The 19,034-nt window shown below is 42.4% G+C and overlaps 1 protein-coding gene across 1 annotated transcript in view; it reads right to left on the reverse strand.

The window, feature by feature from the left end:
- Positions 1-1,796: 1,796 nt before the first annotated feature.
- Positions 1,797-19,034, reverse strand: part of EBF2 (EBF transcription factor 2) — a 123,706-nt gene continuing 106,468 nt past the window's right edge. The window contains exons 8-14 of the mRNA XM_039386643.1: positions 17,000-17,117; positions 15,096-15,226; positions 14,267-14,393; positions 5,523-5,611; positions 4,752-4,817; positions 4,012-4,189; positions 1,797-2,029 (exon numbers count right to left, since the gene is read on the reverse strand). Coding sequence (XP_039242577.1) covers positions 1,797-2,029; positions 4,012-4,189; positions 4,752-4,817; positions 5,523-5,611; positions 14,267-14,393; positions 15,096-15,226; positions 17,000-17,117 — 942 coding nt within the window. The remainder of the gene's footprint in view (positions 2,030-4,011; positions 4,190-4,751; positions 4,818-5,522; positions 5,612-14,266; positions 14,394-15,095; positions 15,227-16,999; positions 17,118-19,034) is intronic.

The following is a 19,034-nucleotide window of genomic DNA, read 5'->3' on the forward strand; positions in this document are numbered from 1 at the left end:
ATATATAAAATATCTATAATAAATAAATGTAATGTATATTATATATATAATATATATATATTTTATATATATATATTTTACACACAATCTGTTGCCAGATGGAACTCAAGGCATGAAATAAAGGGTGACTGCTCATGGTGGAACCAGTAACTAGAAATGCAGAGCTTGATTCTATCGCCGTTCTATTTCTGGTTATTAGGGTAATATAGTTCCAGAGGAAATTAATCCCCAATTCAGCTCTCAGTTATTGATGATGTGTTCAAGCTCATAAAAATTATTTCACAGTGGCTTTTGCCCAGGCTTTGGGAAAGTCCCTGTGCTAAAAGTAATGGTGACTTGCTTAATAAAGTTGCAAATTGGGCCTCCTTTCTCACTGTGGCCTTTGCCACTTAGGAATTGGTGTAAGGATATGTTTCTCTACTATCTATTTAGATAATAAATAAATAAATAATGGCCAGTCTTCGCGAGCGAAGATTTGGGAAAGGTCATTAACCCTTCCAGCCTGCGCAGTGGATTTTTAGGTGAGACACAGCGTGCGCTGAACTGAGCCCACCCTTTAGTCCTGAGGTTCATCTGCCGGGGCCGAGCAAAGCTTGGACAGTGGCAGTGAGGTCCCCAGGATGTAGGTTTGTTTCGAGTGACCTTCTCTTAGGTGGATTGCCTTCCACGGCTGACGAGCTCCACCTGCCCAGGGGGCCGGGAATCGAACCGGGGTCGCAGCGGTGAGAGTCAGACACTCTAACCACTAGACCACCAGAGGCCCCCTTATTATATTATATTATATGATATATAATATATGGTAATATATAGTATATAATGATATATTATATATAATGATTAATATCAGTAATATTAATCATTAATATGATATATAATCTTTAATCAATATATAATGTATAATTATCTATGATGTGTAATAATATATAATATATAGTCATATATAATCGATAATCCATAATGATATATAATATTATATATAACTATTTATAATACATAACAATATATATTATATAGTCATATATAGTAATCTATAATCAATAATCCATAATGATATATAATATAACATGTAATTATCTATAATCTATAATCTATAACAATATATAATATATAGTCCATTATAATATATAGTAATATGTAATATTAATATAGTAATATAATCCATAATGATATATAATATATAATAATGTACTATATATGTAATATATATGTATATGTAATACTATAATATGTAATATGTAATAATATATAATAATATGCTATATATAGTATATATGTGTACGTAATACTATAATATGTAATATACAATAATATATAATAATATTCTATATATGTAATATATATGTAATATATATGTGTATGTAATACTATAATATGTAATATACAATAATATATAATAATATACTATATATGTAATATATATGTATATGTAATACTATCATGTGTAATATGCAATAATATATTATAATATATATTATATATAATAAAGATATATATAATAATATACTATATATGTAATATATATGTATATGTGGTACTATAATGTGTAATATGCAATAATATATAATAATATACTATATATGTAATATATATGTATATGTAATACTATCATGTGTAATATGCAATAATATATAATACTAATAATTACGTAAGGATTTAAAAAGGGAGGAAAAAAGAAACAATCTTGACTATTCCTCCACTTCTCTTGAAAAACAGGGATATTTTTCGTCGGCACCAAACCCCCCCAAGCCCCAGATCAGCCCTGCTCCCTAAAGCCTCCCTTGCTGCCCCTTTTGGGCTCAGGGAGTGGGCTGAGGGAGCAGGGGAGGGAAGGCCAGGGCCGTACATCCGTAGGGAGATCCCGTGGGAGAGCCGTTGATGAAGCCCGGCGAGCCCGGCACGCCCAGGTTGCCCATGGGCACGTTGCTGTAGCCGTTCATGCTGTTGCTGGACGTGCTGTAGTTGGACTGTTGGGGGGTGGAGCTGGAGGAGTAACCCCGGGGGGAGATGCTGCTGGTGTTCCGGATATAACCTGCGAAACAGTTCCAAATGCATCCATGAGTCCGGCTTAAAAATTAAACTCCCCCTTAATTAATCGACTCACTTAAACCAAGCTTAAAAACTAACCCCCCCTTCAATAATTGACTCATTTAAATCAAACTTAAAAATTAAACCCCCCCTTAAATAATTGACTCATTTAAATCAAACTTAAAAATTAAACCCCCCCTTAAATAATCGACTCACTTAAACCAAGCTTAAAAATTAAACCCCCCCTTAAATAATTGACTCATTTAAATCAAACTTAAAAATTAAACCCCCCCTTAAATAATTGACTCATTTAAATCAAACTTAAAAATTAAACCCCCCCTTAAATAATCGACTCACTTAAACCAAGCTTAAAAATTAAACCCCCCCTTAAATAATTGACTCATTTAAATCAAACTTAAAAATTAAACCCCCCCTTAAATAATGGACTCATTTAAACCAAGCTTAAAAATTAAACCCCCCCTTAAATAATGGACTCATTTAAACCAAGCTTAACTAAAACATTCCAGCAAATACCATTTAACTCGGTGGTTTTTTTCAAGTTAAGCAATATTGTGTTTTAAGTCGACTTTTGGAAGTGAACTGATGTGTATTTTTCTAAGGAGGTTTGATTTACTAAAAACTTAAATTTACTCAAAACCCCTGGACAATATTTTGTGTTTATCTTTTCTGGTGAGCTAGAATGTATATATATGTGGGAGATATATATATTTATATATATTATATAATATATATTATATATATAATATTATATATTTTGATATTATATATTTATATATTATGTATTATATATTGTATATTATATATATTTATTTTTATATATTGTATACAATATATTATATATATTATATATTGTATACAATATGTTATATATATTATATATTGTATATATTTATATATATTATTTTTATATATATATGTGGGATGTTCTACACATATATTTATATATTTACATATATGTATACATATATATATACATATATATTTCTATATTTTTATGTTTATATACAGACATATTTTATATATATATGGTTATCAAAAATGCTCAAAAACTGTTTAAACCATGGTTAATCTGGTTATCAAATAACTCAATAATTATTTCATTATCTGGTTAGTGAAGTGGTTATCAAATCTGGTTATCAAATATATTCTGGTTATCAAAAATATTCAAAAAATTGTTTCATCCAGAGTTAATCTGGTTATCAAATATACTCAATAATTGGTTCACCCGTAGTTAACATGGTTATTAAATATAATAAAAATTTATTTCAGCTGTTGTTAATCTGGTTATCAAAAATACTCAGTGACTGTTTCATTATCTGGTTAGTGAAATGGTTATCAAATCTGGTTATCAGTTATCAAATACACTCAGTAATTGTTTCATTATCTGGTTAATGAAATGGTTACCAAATCTGGTTATCAGTTATCAAATACACCCAATAATTGTTTCATTATCTGGTTAATGAAATGGTTACCAAATCTGGTTAGCAGTTATCAAATACTCCCAATAATTGTTTCATTATCTGGTTAATGAAATGGTTACCAAATCTGGTTATCAAAGGTACTCTGGTTATCAAATACACCCAATAATTGTTTCATTATCTGGTCAGTGAAGTGGTTATCAAATCTGGTTAGCAGTTATCAAATACACCCAATAATTGTTTCATTATCTGGTTAATGAAATGGTTACCAAATCTGGTTATCAAATATATTCTGGGTACCGAATATGCTCAATAACTGTTTCATGGTCTGGTCAGTGAAATGGTTATCAAATCTGGTTATCAAATGTCCTCTGGTTATCAAATACACCCAATAGCTGGTTCAGCCATGGGTGATGTGGTGAGTGGAAGGTGGTGCAGCCCCAGCACCATCCCAAGGGGCAGCACCCCCGGAGGGTGGAGGAGCCGCCTTGGCATCCCCGTGACCGGGATTTTGGGGTGCAGAGCCCAGGATCCCCCGCGGGCTCACCTTGGTTGTTGCCCTGGGTGGAGTCGGAGATGCTGACGCCCAGCTGGCTGCCGTAGGAGTTGATGCCCATCATGCTGCTGTGGGCAGGGGAGCTGGACAGCGCCGGGAGCTGGCCGGGATTCCTGGGAACGCTGTACAGGGCCTCGGCGATGTCGGCAGCTCTCTTCAGGATGATGTCCTGTGGGGGGGACACACGGTCAGAAACGGGATGGCAGGAAGGACATGGAGGGGCTGGAGCAGGTCCAGAGAAGGGCAACAAGGCTGGGGAAGGGACTGGAGCACAAGTGCTGTGAGGAGAGGCTGAGGGAGCTGGGGGGGCTCAGCCTGGAGAAGAGGAGGCTCAGGGGAGACCTCCTCACTCTCTGCAACTCCCTGACAGGAGGGGGGAGCCGGGGGGGGTTGGTCTCTTTTCCCAGGCAACCATCAGCAAGACAAGAGGGCTGGGTCTGCAGCTGTGCCAGGGGAGGGTTAGGTTGGAGATTAGGAAGAATTTCTTTGCAGAGAGGGTGCTCAGCCATTGGAATGGGCTGCCCAGGGAAGGGGGGGATTCTCCATCCCTGGAGGTTTTTAAGCTGAGACTGGATGTGGCATCAGTGCCATGGGCTGGGAACCACGGCGGGGTTGGATCAAGGGTTGGACTGGATGATCTGGGAGGTCCCTTCCAACCCAGCTGATTCTGGGATTCTATGAATTCCAGGGGTTTTTAGGGAACCTGCCCATGTCCCACTCCCTCCCCTGACCTGGTTGTTGTGGGGTGTCCCATACAGGGCCTCCACCAGGTCAGCAGCTCGTTTCAACAGCATCTCCTGGGGGAGGAGCAGAAAAGAGACGTTTTTAACAGAAGAAAAACCAATGTTTGTGTGTGGCCACTCTGAAAACTGGGTGACAGTTTTAATTCCTCCTTACAGAGGAATTATTTGCCAAGTATCTGAAAAATGGAACCCCTTCCAGCGTCTCCCAGACATCCCAGACTGTCAATCCCTTTTCCCTGCCAGTGGCTGTGGAGAGCCCAGGGCTTCATCCTGACCTGGAGCTCTCCAGAGTCCTGAACCTGCTCTGCCTCACCAGCCTCAAAAAGGGAGACACATTTCGGATGTGCCCGTTCCCTACTGAATTTCCATTTATTCTTGTGCCTAGACACGTAAATATGTGCCTATAATGCAATATATTCCTTTGCATAGACACATAAATACGTGTCTATAATTCAAAATATTCTTTTTGCCACTCTGGATGAATGCAGAGCACAGTGACCACAAACTGGGGAAATATCTGCAGTGGACTCTCATTTTTGCAGCAAAGGTTCACAAACAGTGCTGGAGCTCCAACAGATAAAAATTTCTGGCACCTCTGGGTTCCACACAATCACCTCCTTGTTGGACTTAAAACTAATTGGGGAATTATTTCCAGATGTGATTGTCATTTAAGGCATATTTTTGTCTCTTTTATGAATTAGAAGTGAAAAAAAACCCCCATATTTATTTGACTGAGTGAAATGCTTAAAAATATTTTACCTTAGCTAGTCTTTCAGGGTCACCAGGATGTCTTGGGATGACCTTCTGCAGTCTTTGGAAGCCATAATCTATGGTAGGTTCATTTAGAGCTGGAAGGAAAACATAAAACCCCATCACATTATATGAATATATGTATTTATTTTTATATATTTATTTATATATAAATATACCTTTGAGATATAACTATATATATATATATTTTTATATAAAAATATATATACCTTTGAGATATGCCTATATGTATATATATACTTTTGAGATATATATATTTGAGATGTATATCTCTTTGAGAGATACCTATATATATAAAAATATATATACTTTTGAGAGATATGTATATATATATACCTTTGAGATATATATATTTGAGATATATATACTTTGAGACATATATCTTTATATTATATATCCATATATATATATATACACCTTTGAGATATATTTCTTTGATATATATTTATCTTTGAGATATATGTATCTTTAAATATATATATAAAAAAATATAAATATATATATATTTCTATGGCTCTGTCTCAATAAGGGAACCTTTGAGACATATGTATCTTTAAATATATATATATAAATATATATATAAAAATATATATTTGTATGGCTCTAACTCAATAAGGGAACAAAGAAATCATGACTTCTGCACTTAAAACTGCTCCAGTTCTGATTCTCACCACCTACCAAAGGCTGAATGAATAATTTGGGAGACACAGCAGCACCATCACAAAATACCTCTTTTCAAGGTGAACGTGTTTGCTCTGGACAAACTGACCGTGGGGCAGCAATAAAGCAAATTATGGGGCAAACATAAATTAGAGCAGGTCTCGTGCTGTTGGTTGTGGAGGCAGAAATCCGAGTGTGACATTTGCTTTTTTAATAAACACATCCCACGCACGCCCCCGACGTTCTGCAGCCCCAAAGTAGGGCACAGCTCTTCGTTAGGCACGTTCAGCTCTCCAGCTGTGTTCTGCAAACATCCCCACTTCCCCGGAATGATGGGAATCTCTGGTGGATAAACCAGGAGGTTTTGACCCAGATCTTTAGTCAGCAAGAGCTGGCAGAGCCCTCTGACGATTCCAGAGAGCTTCCCGTGCTTTCCTAGCCAAATTGTGTTTGTAATTGGGAAATAAGGATCCCCTTTCTGGTCGTTCAGGAGGAGACTCCAATTTCCACGGGTGCAGACCCCAAAAGTCAGCCTTGCCTGCCTCTGGCACATCAGCACGAGCAGCGGGCACCAGCACAGCCCCGGGGATGTTTTCCTTGGGATTTCCTTGGCCTTCAGCGTGTGCCTTGGAACACAGACCCCACATTCATGCTGAGGATCCTGCTCAGAGTTTCGTGACACATTTAATGAGTAACACGTGCAAGTCCTTCAGCACTGCCCTCATTCGGTGCTGGATTCCATCCTCTCGTACCATTTGTGATTCTTTTGGGAAAAAAATGGCTTTTTTGGGTTTTTTTTTAAACGACTGGTGACTGGCACAGCTGAAAACCCCTGATTGCAAGAGATGCTGGTGGCACTTATTGAATCTTCCAAAATATCCTCAGCTCCTTCCAAGAGAACCATCTGAGGCACCAGGAGGATGAAACTATCAAGTGAGACAGACTATTCCACTGATCCAGGCTCTCTGTTTGCCTGGGTCTGTCTTTGGTATAACAACATGAAGGTAAAAGGTCATATTCCCCACTGAGATACATTTTATATTTACTTTTTATTAAATAATTACGGCATGGCATGAAGTTTAAATATTACAGGAGATAATCAAGTGGGAATTGAGTAGAGAAAACCCAGACCTGAGAATTTAGTCTTGGCTATACTTAGAATGTCTTTGCTCTCCACTGGGAGCCATTCTGGTTTGCTTAAGGAGTTTAATAATACACATTTCAACTGCCACAGAATCTACATCCCATTTGGGAAGAGGGGTTTTTTTTGGGGGGGTGGGTTATTTTGCCAATAATCCTGAGAATTATAGGCCAGTTCTCTCAAGAGCCTGTACATCATTTTGTGCCATTTCTCTTCTTGATTACCAATCTAACCATCTGAGTTATGTATCTTCAGCAAAAGAAATATGAAACATATAGGAATCCAAACATATATCTATGTACATAGTTCACTAAAAATAGCTAATGGGAATAGGCAAAATGCTAAATTTGGGAAGAAGAAATTGGCCATTGTTCAACCAACATTTTTCCAATGGATTGGCGTGGAGATTTTCATCCTGATGGATAAACAGAAGCAAATCATTTCTCGACAGTGCTGAATTGTTCTAAGAACTCAGCCCTTCTGAATCAATGTATATATTATGTCTTTCAGCACAAAGCTTTTCTGTACAGCCTGCAACCAAATTGCCTGCTACTCGTTTCACTCATTAATGAAACAAAAATATCTCTGTCGTGAAATCCTGCTAAAAAGCAGCATTTATGGGAGTGAATGACACCTTGCTATAGAATCCACCAGCAAGTTTAAACAGCTCCCCCACAATGCCACTTCCACTGAGAAAAGAGCTACTGGATCAGTAGGGATTTATCTGTGTATGAGACAGAAATATGCCAAAATTACGTCCCAGTGCTTTTGGGTTCCTGGGTTCAGGGACCATGAAGGGGTCTGACACACAAGCAGGCTGTTCATTATGCCCTGGAAAACAGACATCTGAAATTAAACCCCCCAGAAAACTGATTCAGGCCCAGCAAAAATCCCTTTGGCAACCCTCATATCCAGCATTTCAGGCTCGAGGGGTCTCTTGAACTTCCCAGAACATGGTTTAAAAAGCTGGGCACGACACAATCTAATGTATGCCAAAAAGAGCAGCCACCTAGTGAATAAACTAAACTGTCAGTGAGCCCACAGACCTCACTCTGGAATTACTGTTTCAACCCCAGGTTTGTTAAGATCAGCACTAGGGAGAGGTCTAAACGTGCCACAGACTGACTTTATTTATTCGAGGCTCCAATGGATTATGGGCACTGCTTCCCCTTTTACGTCATTCCCAACCCTCCAAAAGCCACGCTTTCATTTTAAACACACTGTGACTCGCTGGAACTGGAGGAAAAATAAATCCTCACAGCTGAGCAACTGCTGCCATGACACCTGTCTGGAGCTGCAAAACCTGCTCAGCAGCTCAGCCCAGCTCAGCTCAACGGGGACCGGCTCCGACACCCGACGGCAGCAGTGCTGACATTTAAAGTATTAATTATTTCACCACACATCAAAGCACATAAGACTGCTGAAGGAAGATGATGTTATGAAGATCTGCACAATTTACCCTGAGTGACAGCTCGTTCTGATGTTGCCTTGGGAGATGTGCTCTCTCTCTCCCCCTCTCCGCCGGTTGGGAAAGGGCCACGTTCCTTGGGAAAGGCAGACATTTCCTTGGGAAAGGGCCACGTTCAGGCACCTCAGCAAAGCTCTGCAGCTCATCTTTGCTTTGCTCCACGAAGCAGAGCAGAGGGCAACCAGAGGAAATGAAATATGGAGACCTCCAGGAATATCCTGAACCCAGAGGGAGAGCAGGGTTTGCAGGGGAATGCCCAAGCTCAAAGAGGTAACAGAGAAAAGGCACCTGTGCCCTTAGATCTTGAATCATGGAATCATGGAATGGTTTGGGTTGGAAGGGATCTTAGGGATCGTCTCATTCCATGCCCTGCCATGGGCAGGGACACCTTTCACTAGCCCGGGTTGCTCCAACCTGGCCTTGGACACTTCCAGGGATGGGGCAGCCACAGCTTCTCTGGGCAACCTGTACCAGGGCCTCACCACCCTCATATATCTAACCTGCATTTCCCCTGGTTCAGCTTGAACCCATCACTCCAGTTCCTGATGAAGAATCCCTCTCTGGCTTCCCTGCAGGCCCCTTCAGGTGTTGTACATCTCTCATTCCCCGTGTCTCTCCCAGGTTAAGGCAGTGGCAGGAGCACATGTTTGCTGTCACCTCAGCTGTGTTCTGGACAAGGGCACTCACCCTTCCAACCTGCAGAGCTCTCTGCATCCTTGGGAGTGTTGTTTCTCGCAAGACCTCCTCAAATCTACTCACAAGCTGTAGCAAACCAGTAGCTTCCTATCCTTGGAGCCCGGCACAGAGTCTGATACAGCACAACCCCAGCCTTTCCCACGGATGATTTTATATTGCATTGCTCTGACAAGGGAACCCCTGGAGGATTTCTGCTCAAGCAAGGAAAATTATGTTCCAAATCTCCCTGATATACACATTTCCAGGTTAGCATCCCTGTGACAAGGTAAATGCAGAGCTGTGATCAAACCTGAGATATGAAAGCCTGCAAGACATGCCCTCAGCTGGCGTAAACCGATGTGTTATTAAAGTCAGGGGAACTATAATGGAACTACTTACAGCAGCAGAGAATTTGAATTTGTGTAGTATTAAAAGCAGAATATGAGGTTACTGAAAGATTACCAGCAGAGAGGAAAAAAAATGCCTTATTGTTGTAGGAACAGCTGATGGGAGAAAAGTAATTCAGAACATCGAGAAGGGGCTGTGCAACCTGCGTTCTCGCGGATCAAGGTGCACAGGGGGACTGAAAGTTTAGCTGTGGGGATTTAAAAATGCACTCTTTATCTCTCATTTCAAGTATTTCAAGGATATACTTCAGCACTGACGTTGGTTCAGCAGCTGCCATTAGCACCTAACGAGCCATTTCTGCAGGTTTGGGCTGTTCTCTCCAGAACATCGTTACCCGCCTGCAGGATCCCCTTGGCCTCGCTCTTCCGAGACGTTTTCCAGCTGGGAACCTTATGGAAAAGTCCAGACAGCCCGTTCTGGCGATGAGAGGAGTTTGATGGCTGAGCTGCAGCACCCTGAGTGATAACCCTGAGGAGTGGAAATGCTGACAGACCCGTAACTGCAGCAGTGCCAGCACAGCACACTTTGCAGGAGCCCATTATAAATACACATTATGAGCTCCCATAACAGCTCCACTGTGGCATTTAGATTTACCCTTGAAATGTATACCTAATTTTTATATTCATCTCTTCAACAGTTTATCATTTTCCTCTTCAAACAGTCTTCCTGTGACTCTTTAAAGAAGAAAAAAGTAAAAGAGAACTCAAGTATAATCATGTTGAGCATAAATATTTGATTGCATATTAAATATTGGGGGCAAGGATACAATACTGGGATCACTTTTGTTTCCATCTTTTAGGAGAGTGTTGTGTTCTGGCAGTTAAAGGACATGACTAGAACCTGTAAGACCTATTTCCCTGTCTATTTTTCCTGTACAACCACAGGCAAGGGGTTAATCTTCATCCTTCTGTGGCAACAGCTCACATATAAAACAGAAGCACATGTCTTTCTGTAACTGATTGCCCATTTCTGATGCCCTGATAAACCTTCTGAGGTCTGGTTTTACATGAATAATTATTCTCCTTATACCTTTGAAGTCCCTACAGCCACCCACTCTCTGTTTTTCATATGACTTGACCCTTTGTGCTTTTCATCAGAGGTTCCACCTCAGCACTTGATAATTGTGAAGGACTCAATACAACATGACCCTGATAATACTGGGGCTGTTTGTTCTTGCTGCTGTTCCTGGTTCTGACAGAATTACATCTTCCCCTGCTTTTAGTTTGCAGGATTTCACACTTTTCAGTCTCCTGGGCTTGATGTTCCATGTCTGCATTTCTTAGGGTTTGGCCAAGTGCAAGCTGAAGGTATTTAGAGGAGAAATTCTCATTTATAGAGGCAGCTACACTAGTTATTAACACTTAAAGTATCAAGAAAATAATCAACTTCAATTATCATGGAAAAAAACCCAACAACCAGATTTTTGCTATGATGCCCAAGTCTACACTACCAAGAACTATTAAATCTGTTGAAGTTTCCTTTTCAGTATTTTATATGTATTTGTCTTCTACATTCTACCCAACAAATAGGTGCCCTCCTGTGCTCCAGCTGAGTATATTTTGCTATTTATATTTTTCTATGGATGCACACGTGCACTCTGTGGGCAGTGCCATTTAAACAACCTGGTTTCCTGAGGTTTGACCTGCTGGTAACTTCTCTGCTGTCTGATAACATGGTTGAGCTCTTCACCCTTTCTTCCAGTGAGGGATTAATCGAGATTTCATCCAAAAACCTGCTGGAACTGCACCTTTGATGCTCCACAACCTTTCTGATAAAATCTGACAGAAACTGGGCAAGAGGTTCGAAAGCTGGGGGAGTTCTGAAGAAGCCTTAGGATCATGGAATCATGGATTCATAGAATCATAGAATCATGGAATCATGGAATCAGAGAATCAGAGAATCAGCTGGGTTGGAAAAGACCTGTGAGATCATCCAGTCCAACCCTTGATCCAACCCCGCCGTGGTTCCCAGCCCATGGCACTGATGCCACATCCAGTCTCTGCTTAAAAACCTCCAGGGATGGAGAATCCACCCCTTCCCTGGGCAGCCCATTCCAATGGCTGAGCACCCTCTCTGCAAAGAAATTCTTCCTGATATCCAACCTAACCCTCCCCTGGGGCAGCTCCAGGCTGTGCCCTCTTGTCCTACTGCTGGTTCCTGGGAGCAGAGCCCGACCCCCCCCGGCTCCCCCCTCCTGTCAGGGAGTTGCAGAGAGTGAGAAGGTCTCCCCTGAGCCTCCTCCTCTCCAGGCTGAGCCCCCCCAGCTCCCTCAGCCTCTCCTCACAGCACTTGTGCTCCAGTCCCTTCCCCAGCCTTGTTGCCCTTCTCTGGCCCTGCTCCAGCCCCTCCATGTCCTTCCTGAGCTGAGGGCCCAGAGCTGGGCACAGCACTCCAGGGGTGGCCTCCCCAAGGAAGAATCACTTCCCTGCTCCTGTTGGCCACACTATTCCTGATCCAGGCCAGGATGCCACTGGCCTTGGAAGCAGAAGAGCCCTGCCTGCCTGACCATGGCTTCAAACCCAACGCTTTTGTCCACGGGGCCACAGCGGTTTCCTGATAACACAGGGAAGGGGGAGAAAAAAAAAAGCCACCCTGTTATATTTTCCTAGCTTAGAAGTTGTTTTTATTGCTATTAGCAGCACCAACCTGGGGGAATTAGTTACCCAGGTGAGGCTGTACCTCAGAGCTGTGTTTCTCGTTCTGCCTGCCGTGGTGGGAGAGCTGCAGGTTCTTGGAGAGACAGATTGGGAAGGTGTTTGGCCAACCCTCCACTGAGGTGTTCCTCAACATATGGCAGGAGCACCCACTCACTCCTCAGAGGATGGGAACACACATCCCTGTGCCAGGGACAGCAGGAAAACAGGCAGAGGGTGTTTAACTTTCTTTCCTGCTGATTCCTGTGTGCAGCTTCACGTCCCTTTTTTTGGGTGGAAGGTCTCAAATTAACACCTCAAAGAGCTGCACTGGCCTGACTCACACCCCCCCTGGATGGTACTGATCAGTCTTGCACTTAAAACAGCTTTACAACAATAATAAGATTTTTTTTTTCATAGAGGAATAGATATTTTTATGACACGTTTCTCTATTCTAACCCTCTTTCAGCACAGGCACCAACAGCTCAGTGTTGAAGACACCGAGGGCAGGGCCTCAAGGAGCAGAAAAAGAAGAATTTTACATTTAAATCTGTGATAAAACCTGATAAAGTAATAATATCTCTTCCTCTAAAGCACCTGCAAGGTGCTGAAACCTAAAGGTATTTGCACACAGGCTTGATTTGTCCTAATCAATTTGAGTTGACTCAAAATCAGTTCCAGTCAATGGATATAATTTCAGTACTTTTGATTAACTGTGGATTAGGTCTCTATTATAACAAAAACTTATATTTCCTTAATTATAACTGTAATTGTAGACTTAATTCTTCCTACAGGTTTCTAGGTGTGGCAGTTGTATGAATAAATACATAAATACACTCATTTAGATATATAAAATGGCATAAAACACTACCAGGATCTTCACATATCATTGACTCTTTCTAAAAGTCCTGAGCTGCCGGATTTCCATTCAAATTTTTCCACTTTTGGGAAAATTCTAACTAATTCATTCAACAGGTGGCAAAGTTTTTACCTTCAAATTTTTAATTAAAAATGTCTTGGACCTTCATTATCATTTTTGTGTTAAATTATGATTTAAAAATGGATACTTGTAATACCCAAAGTGTATTTCATGAGGATCGTGGGTAGCAAGAGGTTTACATAAAATCAGATAAATCCTTCCATTTTTGGGAATTCTGAATACCATTTGAGAGTCCTTCAACTCAGAGATAAATCCATCCTTTAGACCTCAACATTCTCCAGCCATGGTTTATAATTTCAGGAACTTTAGTGCATACATTGCATGTCATCACTGTCACTTCTGGTCACCCTGGTGCCACCTGATTTCTCCTTTCACGTCCATATATCATGTTCTCTAAATAAGTTGACAATCCACCTAAGAATTAGAAAACCCCAGATTTGTTTTCAGCTCTTTTGGCTTCTCTTGGTACAAGATGCTTCTCCTGGTCCCCTGGGATTATCCTAAAAATGAAAGGCTCTCCCCAGGCAGAGGGGAATGTAAAATAAATACTGTTCTGGATAAAACAGCTTCCAGAACGTGGAGCAATTTTACCATGTTCCTGCACACTCAATATCCGATAGGCAGACCCACATTTTGGCAACATGAGCTTTAATCTGGAAAAATCACATCCAAACTGCCCGAGTGGCCTCCAAAGAGCAAGAGGACAAATAAAAATAAGCACACAAACCAGGCTGAGAGTTGTCCACACCAGTCACCAAAATAAAAAGCTGGGAGCTCCGGCCCCCCCAGCCAAAATCAGTCACCTACCTGTGTAAATAAACCTGCCTGGTGCACCTTTGCAGAACTGTTTGGATTTGTAGGATAATGTCACTTCGACCACGCCGGGAATGTGCCGGGGAGGCGTCTGGACTCGGATGGCGTGAGGGGTGATGAGCTGGAATGGTACCAGGAGAGGCACAGTCAGGTGTCTGTGTCACCCCTTTACTTTGTGAGTAAATGACAGAATAATATCAGAGTAATAAAAAGGTTTGGGTTGGAAATGACCTTTCAAGACCACCCAGTGCCACCCCCTGCCACGGGCAGGGACACCTTCCACTAAACCAGGTTGCTCCAACCTGGCCTTGGACACTTCCAGGGATCCAGGGGCAGCCACAGTTTCTCTGGGCAACCTGGGCCAGGGCCTCCCCACCCTCATCCTAAAAAAATGCCTTCCTTATATCCCTCTTTCATTTCAAAACCATTACCCCTTGTTCTACCATCCCAGGCCTTTGTTAAAAGTCTTTATTCCTGTGCAGGAGACACAAAGTGACACATCTGCTCCACTTCCTTGCCTTCAGGAGAAGAAGACACATTTTAGGATGAAATCTCATCAGGAAACTTGTACTGTTCAGCCCATTGGTTAAATGCTGGCTTATCCTGGACCCAGAGGGAATTCTTTCTTTATTTCTCTCCCTTTACCTGTCTCCAGATGCCCAGAATTGTTCAGTCCCATTCTGGCTCCAATAAGATCCCACAGCAAGGAAAACACATTCCCTGAATTCCCCCACACGGGTTAGCACGGCCTGCTTTCCACCCCCCCACTCCTGGAACAGGGATCACCACTGGTCCTCCCCGGGGAAGGGCTTTTCCTACCCACCTCACTCCACACCAGCATGGTCCCAAAGACGACCTGCAGCCCATCGAAGAAGTTGTCCCCGATGATGATGACCATGGCCCCGCCCGTGGTCCACCCTTCGCTGGGGCTGATGGCTTTGATGCAGGGGGTGGCTGAACAGAGCACAGAGGACAGCAGAGCATCACGTTAGGAGGGCTTTTTGGGGTTTTTTTTGGTTTTTTTTTCTTTTCCCCCAACAGCTGTTTGGAACACTGGGTGTAAATCCTCGGAGCGGAACGGTGAAATCCTGTGAGCCTCAGGAGCAGCTTCACCCGTCCACACCTGGGAATTTCTGAATTCCCAGAGCTGGCAAAGGCCTAGGACAAGTCCTCTCCAACCATTCACCCACGGAGGCTGCTTCACCCTTCCACGAACCCCAGCAAATAAATAATAAATAAATAAATGAATGAATAAAAGCGTGTTTTCTGCCTTGCAAGTGTTAATTACTTGCCTATTTATTACTGGCACTTAACATGGTGTCATTAAAGCCTAATAGGCCAACTGTAGTGAGTGTAAAAATGAAATGCTTAAATGATTGTGCAGAGGCTGTTTAAGAAAAAAAAAAAACAACCCAACCCAGCACCCACTCATTAACATGTGATCCCACAAAAACAAACCCTGTGGAAAAAATAAAAAAGGCAGAGTCAGATTTGTTAAATTTATCAATGGGTGAAAAAAGATATGGGAATATCAAATGTCTCCTCCAATTCCTATCAGGAGACAATGTCTAATCATTTTCTTGATTTTATGGAGTAGATTTTTTTTCCCTTCTCTCTTCCATATGTTCAAGGCCTCTGGACTATACATCCCATCAGGAACCCAATATGGTTTCCAGGCCATAACCAAAGTCAATCCATCACTCCATTCCCAATGTTGACAGGGTCAGAGGTGGAGGGGAACTTTGGCAGTGCTCCAAAAACATGAGACTCCTTTGAACAGCCAGTCAATCACATCCAATCAGTCAAGGAAAAACTGGATGGCTTCCTAGGCTAGGAATCCTGGGATTTTCCTTCTACCATTTCACTGCCCGCTGGGGGAGAATTAACACCACTCTGAATTCTTTACTGATTCAATCATTTTCTTCCAGTTCATTAATTCTTCTTTTAGGTTGATACAGGGCACAGTTAAGAAGTGGGGCAGCAAAACATTATAATGAAATAATATCCTTGCTTGTCTTTTCTACTAACATCACCAGCTCTTCTCACTTTCCCTGGCTGCAGGGGAGGGAGAAGCAGACACAAGATAGCATTTTCCAGTAATTTGGAGCGTGAGGGAGGTGGAATGTGTCAGGAATGAACGTACAGGGAGAGGGAGAGGGACAAGGAGGGGCATTTTTTTTTTTTTTGAGGCTTAGCAGATACGAGGGTTTGCAATTGCTTTAATACAGTCCCCAACCCATCCTGCAGCAGGCCATGAGCCTGGCTTAGCCAAACAAACTCCCATCAATTAGTGTCAGCTCCCTCTGTGCATCGTTCTGCTCCGTGCAGAGTTTGTTTAAGGGAACCAGTGACACTTTTTCATACACATCTTGCGCTGCAGCGGCTCTGTTTAACTAAGATGTCATGTTGCCTAATTTGCCTGAAATCAAATCTATCCCAGCTGAATGAGAAGGCTGAAATTTCGATGGTGTTTTCTGTGTTTTTCATCTTTGCAGTACATACTAATTAATAAATTGGAGGGGGAGGGGGAGCCAGTCTCTTAGATGTGAAGAGGAGCATATTTTGCATGCACAGACACTGTTTTCCTGCCTCTTCCTTCCCTAAACCCCCTGAGGGTCTGCAGTTCCCCCTTGGCTCCCCTTCCCTCCTCAAAACAAATAGAAGCTGAAGAATGGGGGAGATGTTTTTGCATTCATTCGTGCTCTGCTCTTCAGACAAATATCCCACCTTCTGAGGGGTCAAGTCTCCTCGCTCTCCGTCCGTGCTTGGAGTTGTTGTGAACAAACATGTTGTCAGACACTGCCAGCACGTGCCCATCAACGTTCACTGTTGTCGATAGCACAACCTGGATGTTGAGAAAGGGAAGGAAAAGGAGGTAGGTAAACAATTTGCTTCGAGATTTGCCTTCTTAAGCGTTAATTATTCAGTTTAGCCAAAGCCCCGCTCCGTTTGGAAAACAGCACCACGTCCTGCAGGGTTTTACTCCCTGGCAGGAAGGGGAGGAAATATTTTCAGCCTTCATTCTGGGCATTAGTTCCATTTAACACAGCATCCTGAGGGCCATATAAAGGCCTGGCTGTATAATGAACCAGCCACTGCAGATGGCCCTAAATTCAGTTGCTGAGGTGCATTGTGGCATTGCTGATGGCAGAGAGGGCTGTGTACACCAGGCACGGGGCAGGCTCAGAGCAGCCCAGCAATGTGCCCTGGGATCCTCCTGCAGGCTCCCAGCCATCTGCTTCTGGCACACTCATGCAAATGGACCTGCATCTGCCTGGAGACCAGGCTCCACTGCCTGCAGCTCCATGAAAACCAACTAAAACCTGCTGCTGACATATCAGTGCCTCCTGAAAATCATCTGAGCCCGAGGACTCCGACTCAAGCAGCAGTTTTTAAGCCTCAGCCCCCACCACTGAGCTCCAGCAGCGTTTGAATTCTTAGAGGAAGTAACTGTATGTGCTAATTAAGCCCACTTTAGTTTTTACAATATCCAAAGCTCTAAATCCCCATCAATCCAGAAATATACAGTGCACCCTTAAACCACAAACTTTTAGGAAATATGAACAAACCCTGGTTTAGCTCCTGAAAGAAGATGTATCTTATTGAAACATTCAAGTTTGGACCATCAGTTGGTGTAAATCAGTTTAATGGTGTAAATCAGCTTGTGCCACTACACACCTAGAGAAAGTCAGAGCTATGGAAAATCAAACCCTGGATGAGTTCATGGATTTTCAGAGACAGCTGTCATAGTGCAGGTAAGAGAACGTCAGGCTCCAGTTGCTGATAAAACTCTATTCAGCACACAGAGGAGAAACCTTGCCCTCCCCGGGATTGTGAGAGCTTGAAGAACACTTTCTTTCTCGAGACAACTTTAATTCATTCCAAAAGGCTCTTGTCATGCTGTACTCTTATACTTCTCAAGCATTCTTGTCACAAAATGTGTTGCTTTTGTGTGCCAACTGATTTCCTCATTGCACATTAGGGTGGAGTGTGTCTCTGTCCAAAGGGAACGTTTCCCGCATGACATCGCTGAGCCCACTCAGATGCACTTCATTATTTTCCCTTAAACAATGGAAATAAATTTTAATCTCTCACTGGCCAGCGCTGTGGCAACAAGGGAATAGCCCTGAATTATTCCAGTGTCTGAAATATTTACGACAAGTGTTTAAATTGTAACCAAATGTAAATAAAAAGTGATCACATCTATACAGTTGCCCTGTGTAATATACAGGGGTCTGAACTCACCCACACGAGGTTTTGTGTGATGAATACACACCCACACGCTCTCAGGATGAGAGACTGAGAATATAGGCAGACCCTGAGTGTACACATATAGAATAGAATTATAGAACATCCTGAGCTGGGAGGGACCCCCAAGGATCATCCATCCCACTGCTGGCCCTGCACAGACACCCCAACAATCCCACCCAGTCCCTCAGAGTGTTGTCCAAACACTCCTGGAGCTCTGGTAGCCTTGACCAAACCCTGGGGATCCTGTTCAGTGCCCAACCACCCTCTGGGGGAAGAAACTTTCCCTACTGTCCCTCCTAAACCAGCCCTGACAGAGCTCCAGCCGTTCCAGGGTCCTGTCCCTGCTCACAGGGAGCAGAGATCGGTGTCTGAATAATCACTTGGGTGTAAATGTTGTGCAAAACACAAGACCCACATTTTGGTAAGAGATGTAGAGATCCCCAGAGCCTGAGCAGTCCAGAAGACAAGTGCTGAGCATCCTCCAGTCCCCGAGGCAGCAGGAATGGAAGAT

This window comes from Pipra filicauda, unplaced genomic scaffold, assembly GCF_003945595.2.
Source record: "Pipra filicauda isolate LSUMZ 115617 unplaced genomic scaffold, ASM394559v2 scaffold498_size1627759_pilon, whole genome shotgun sequence".
Classification (NCBI taxonomy): domain Eukaryota; kingdom Metazoa; phylum Chordata; class Aves; order Passeriformes; family Pipridae; genus Pipra; species Pipra filicauda.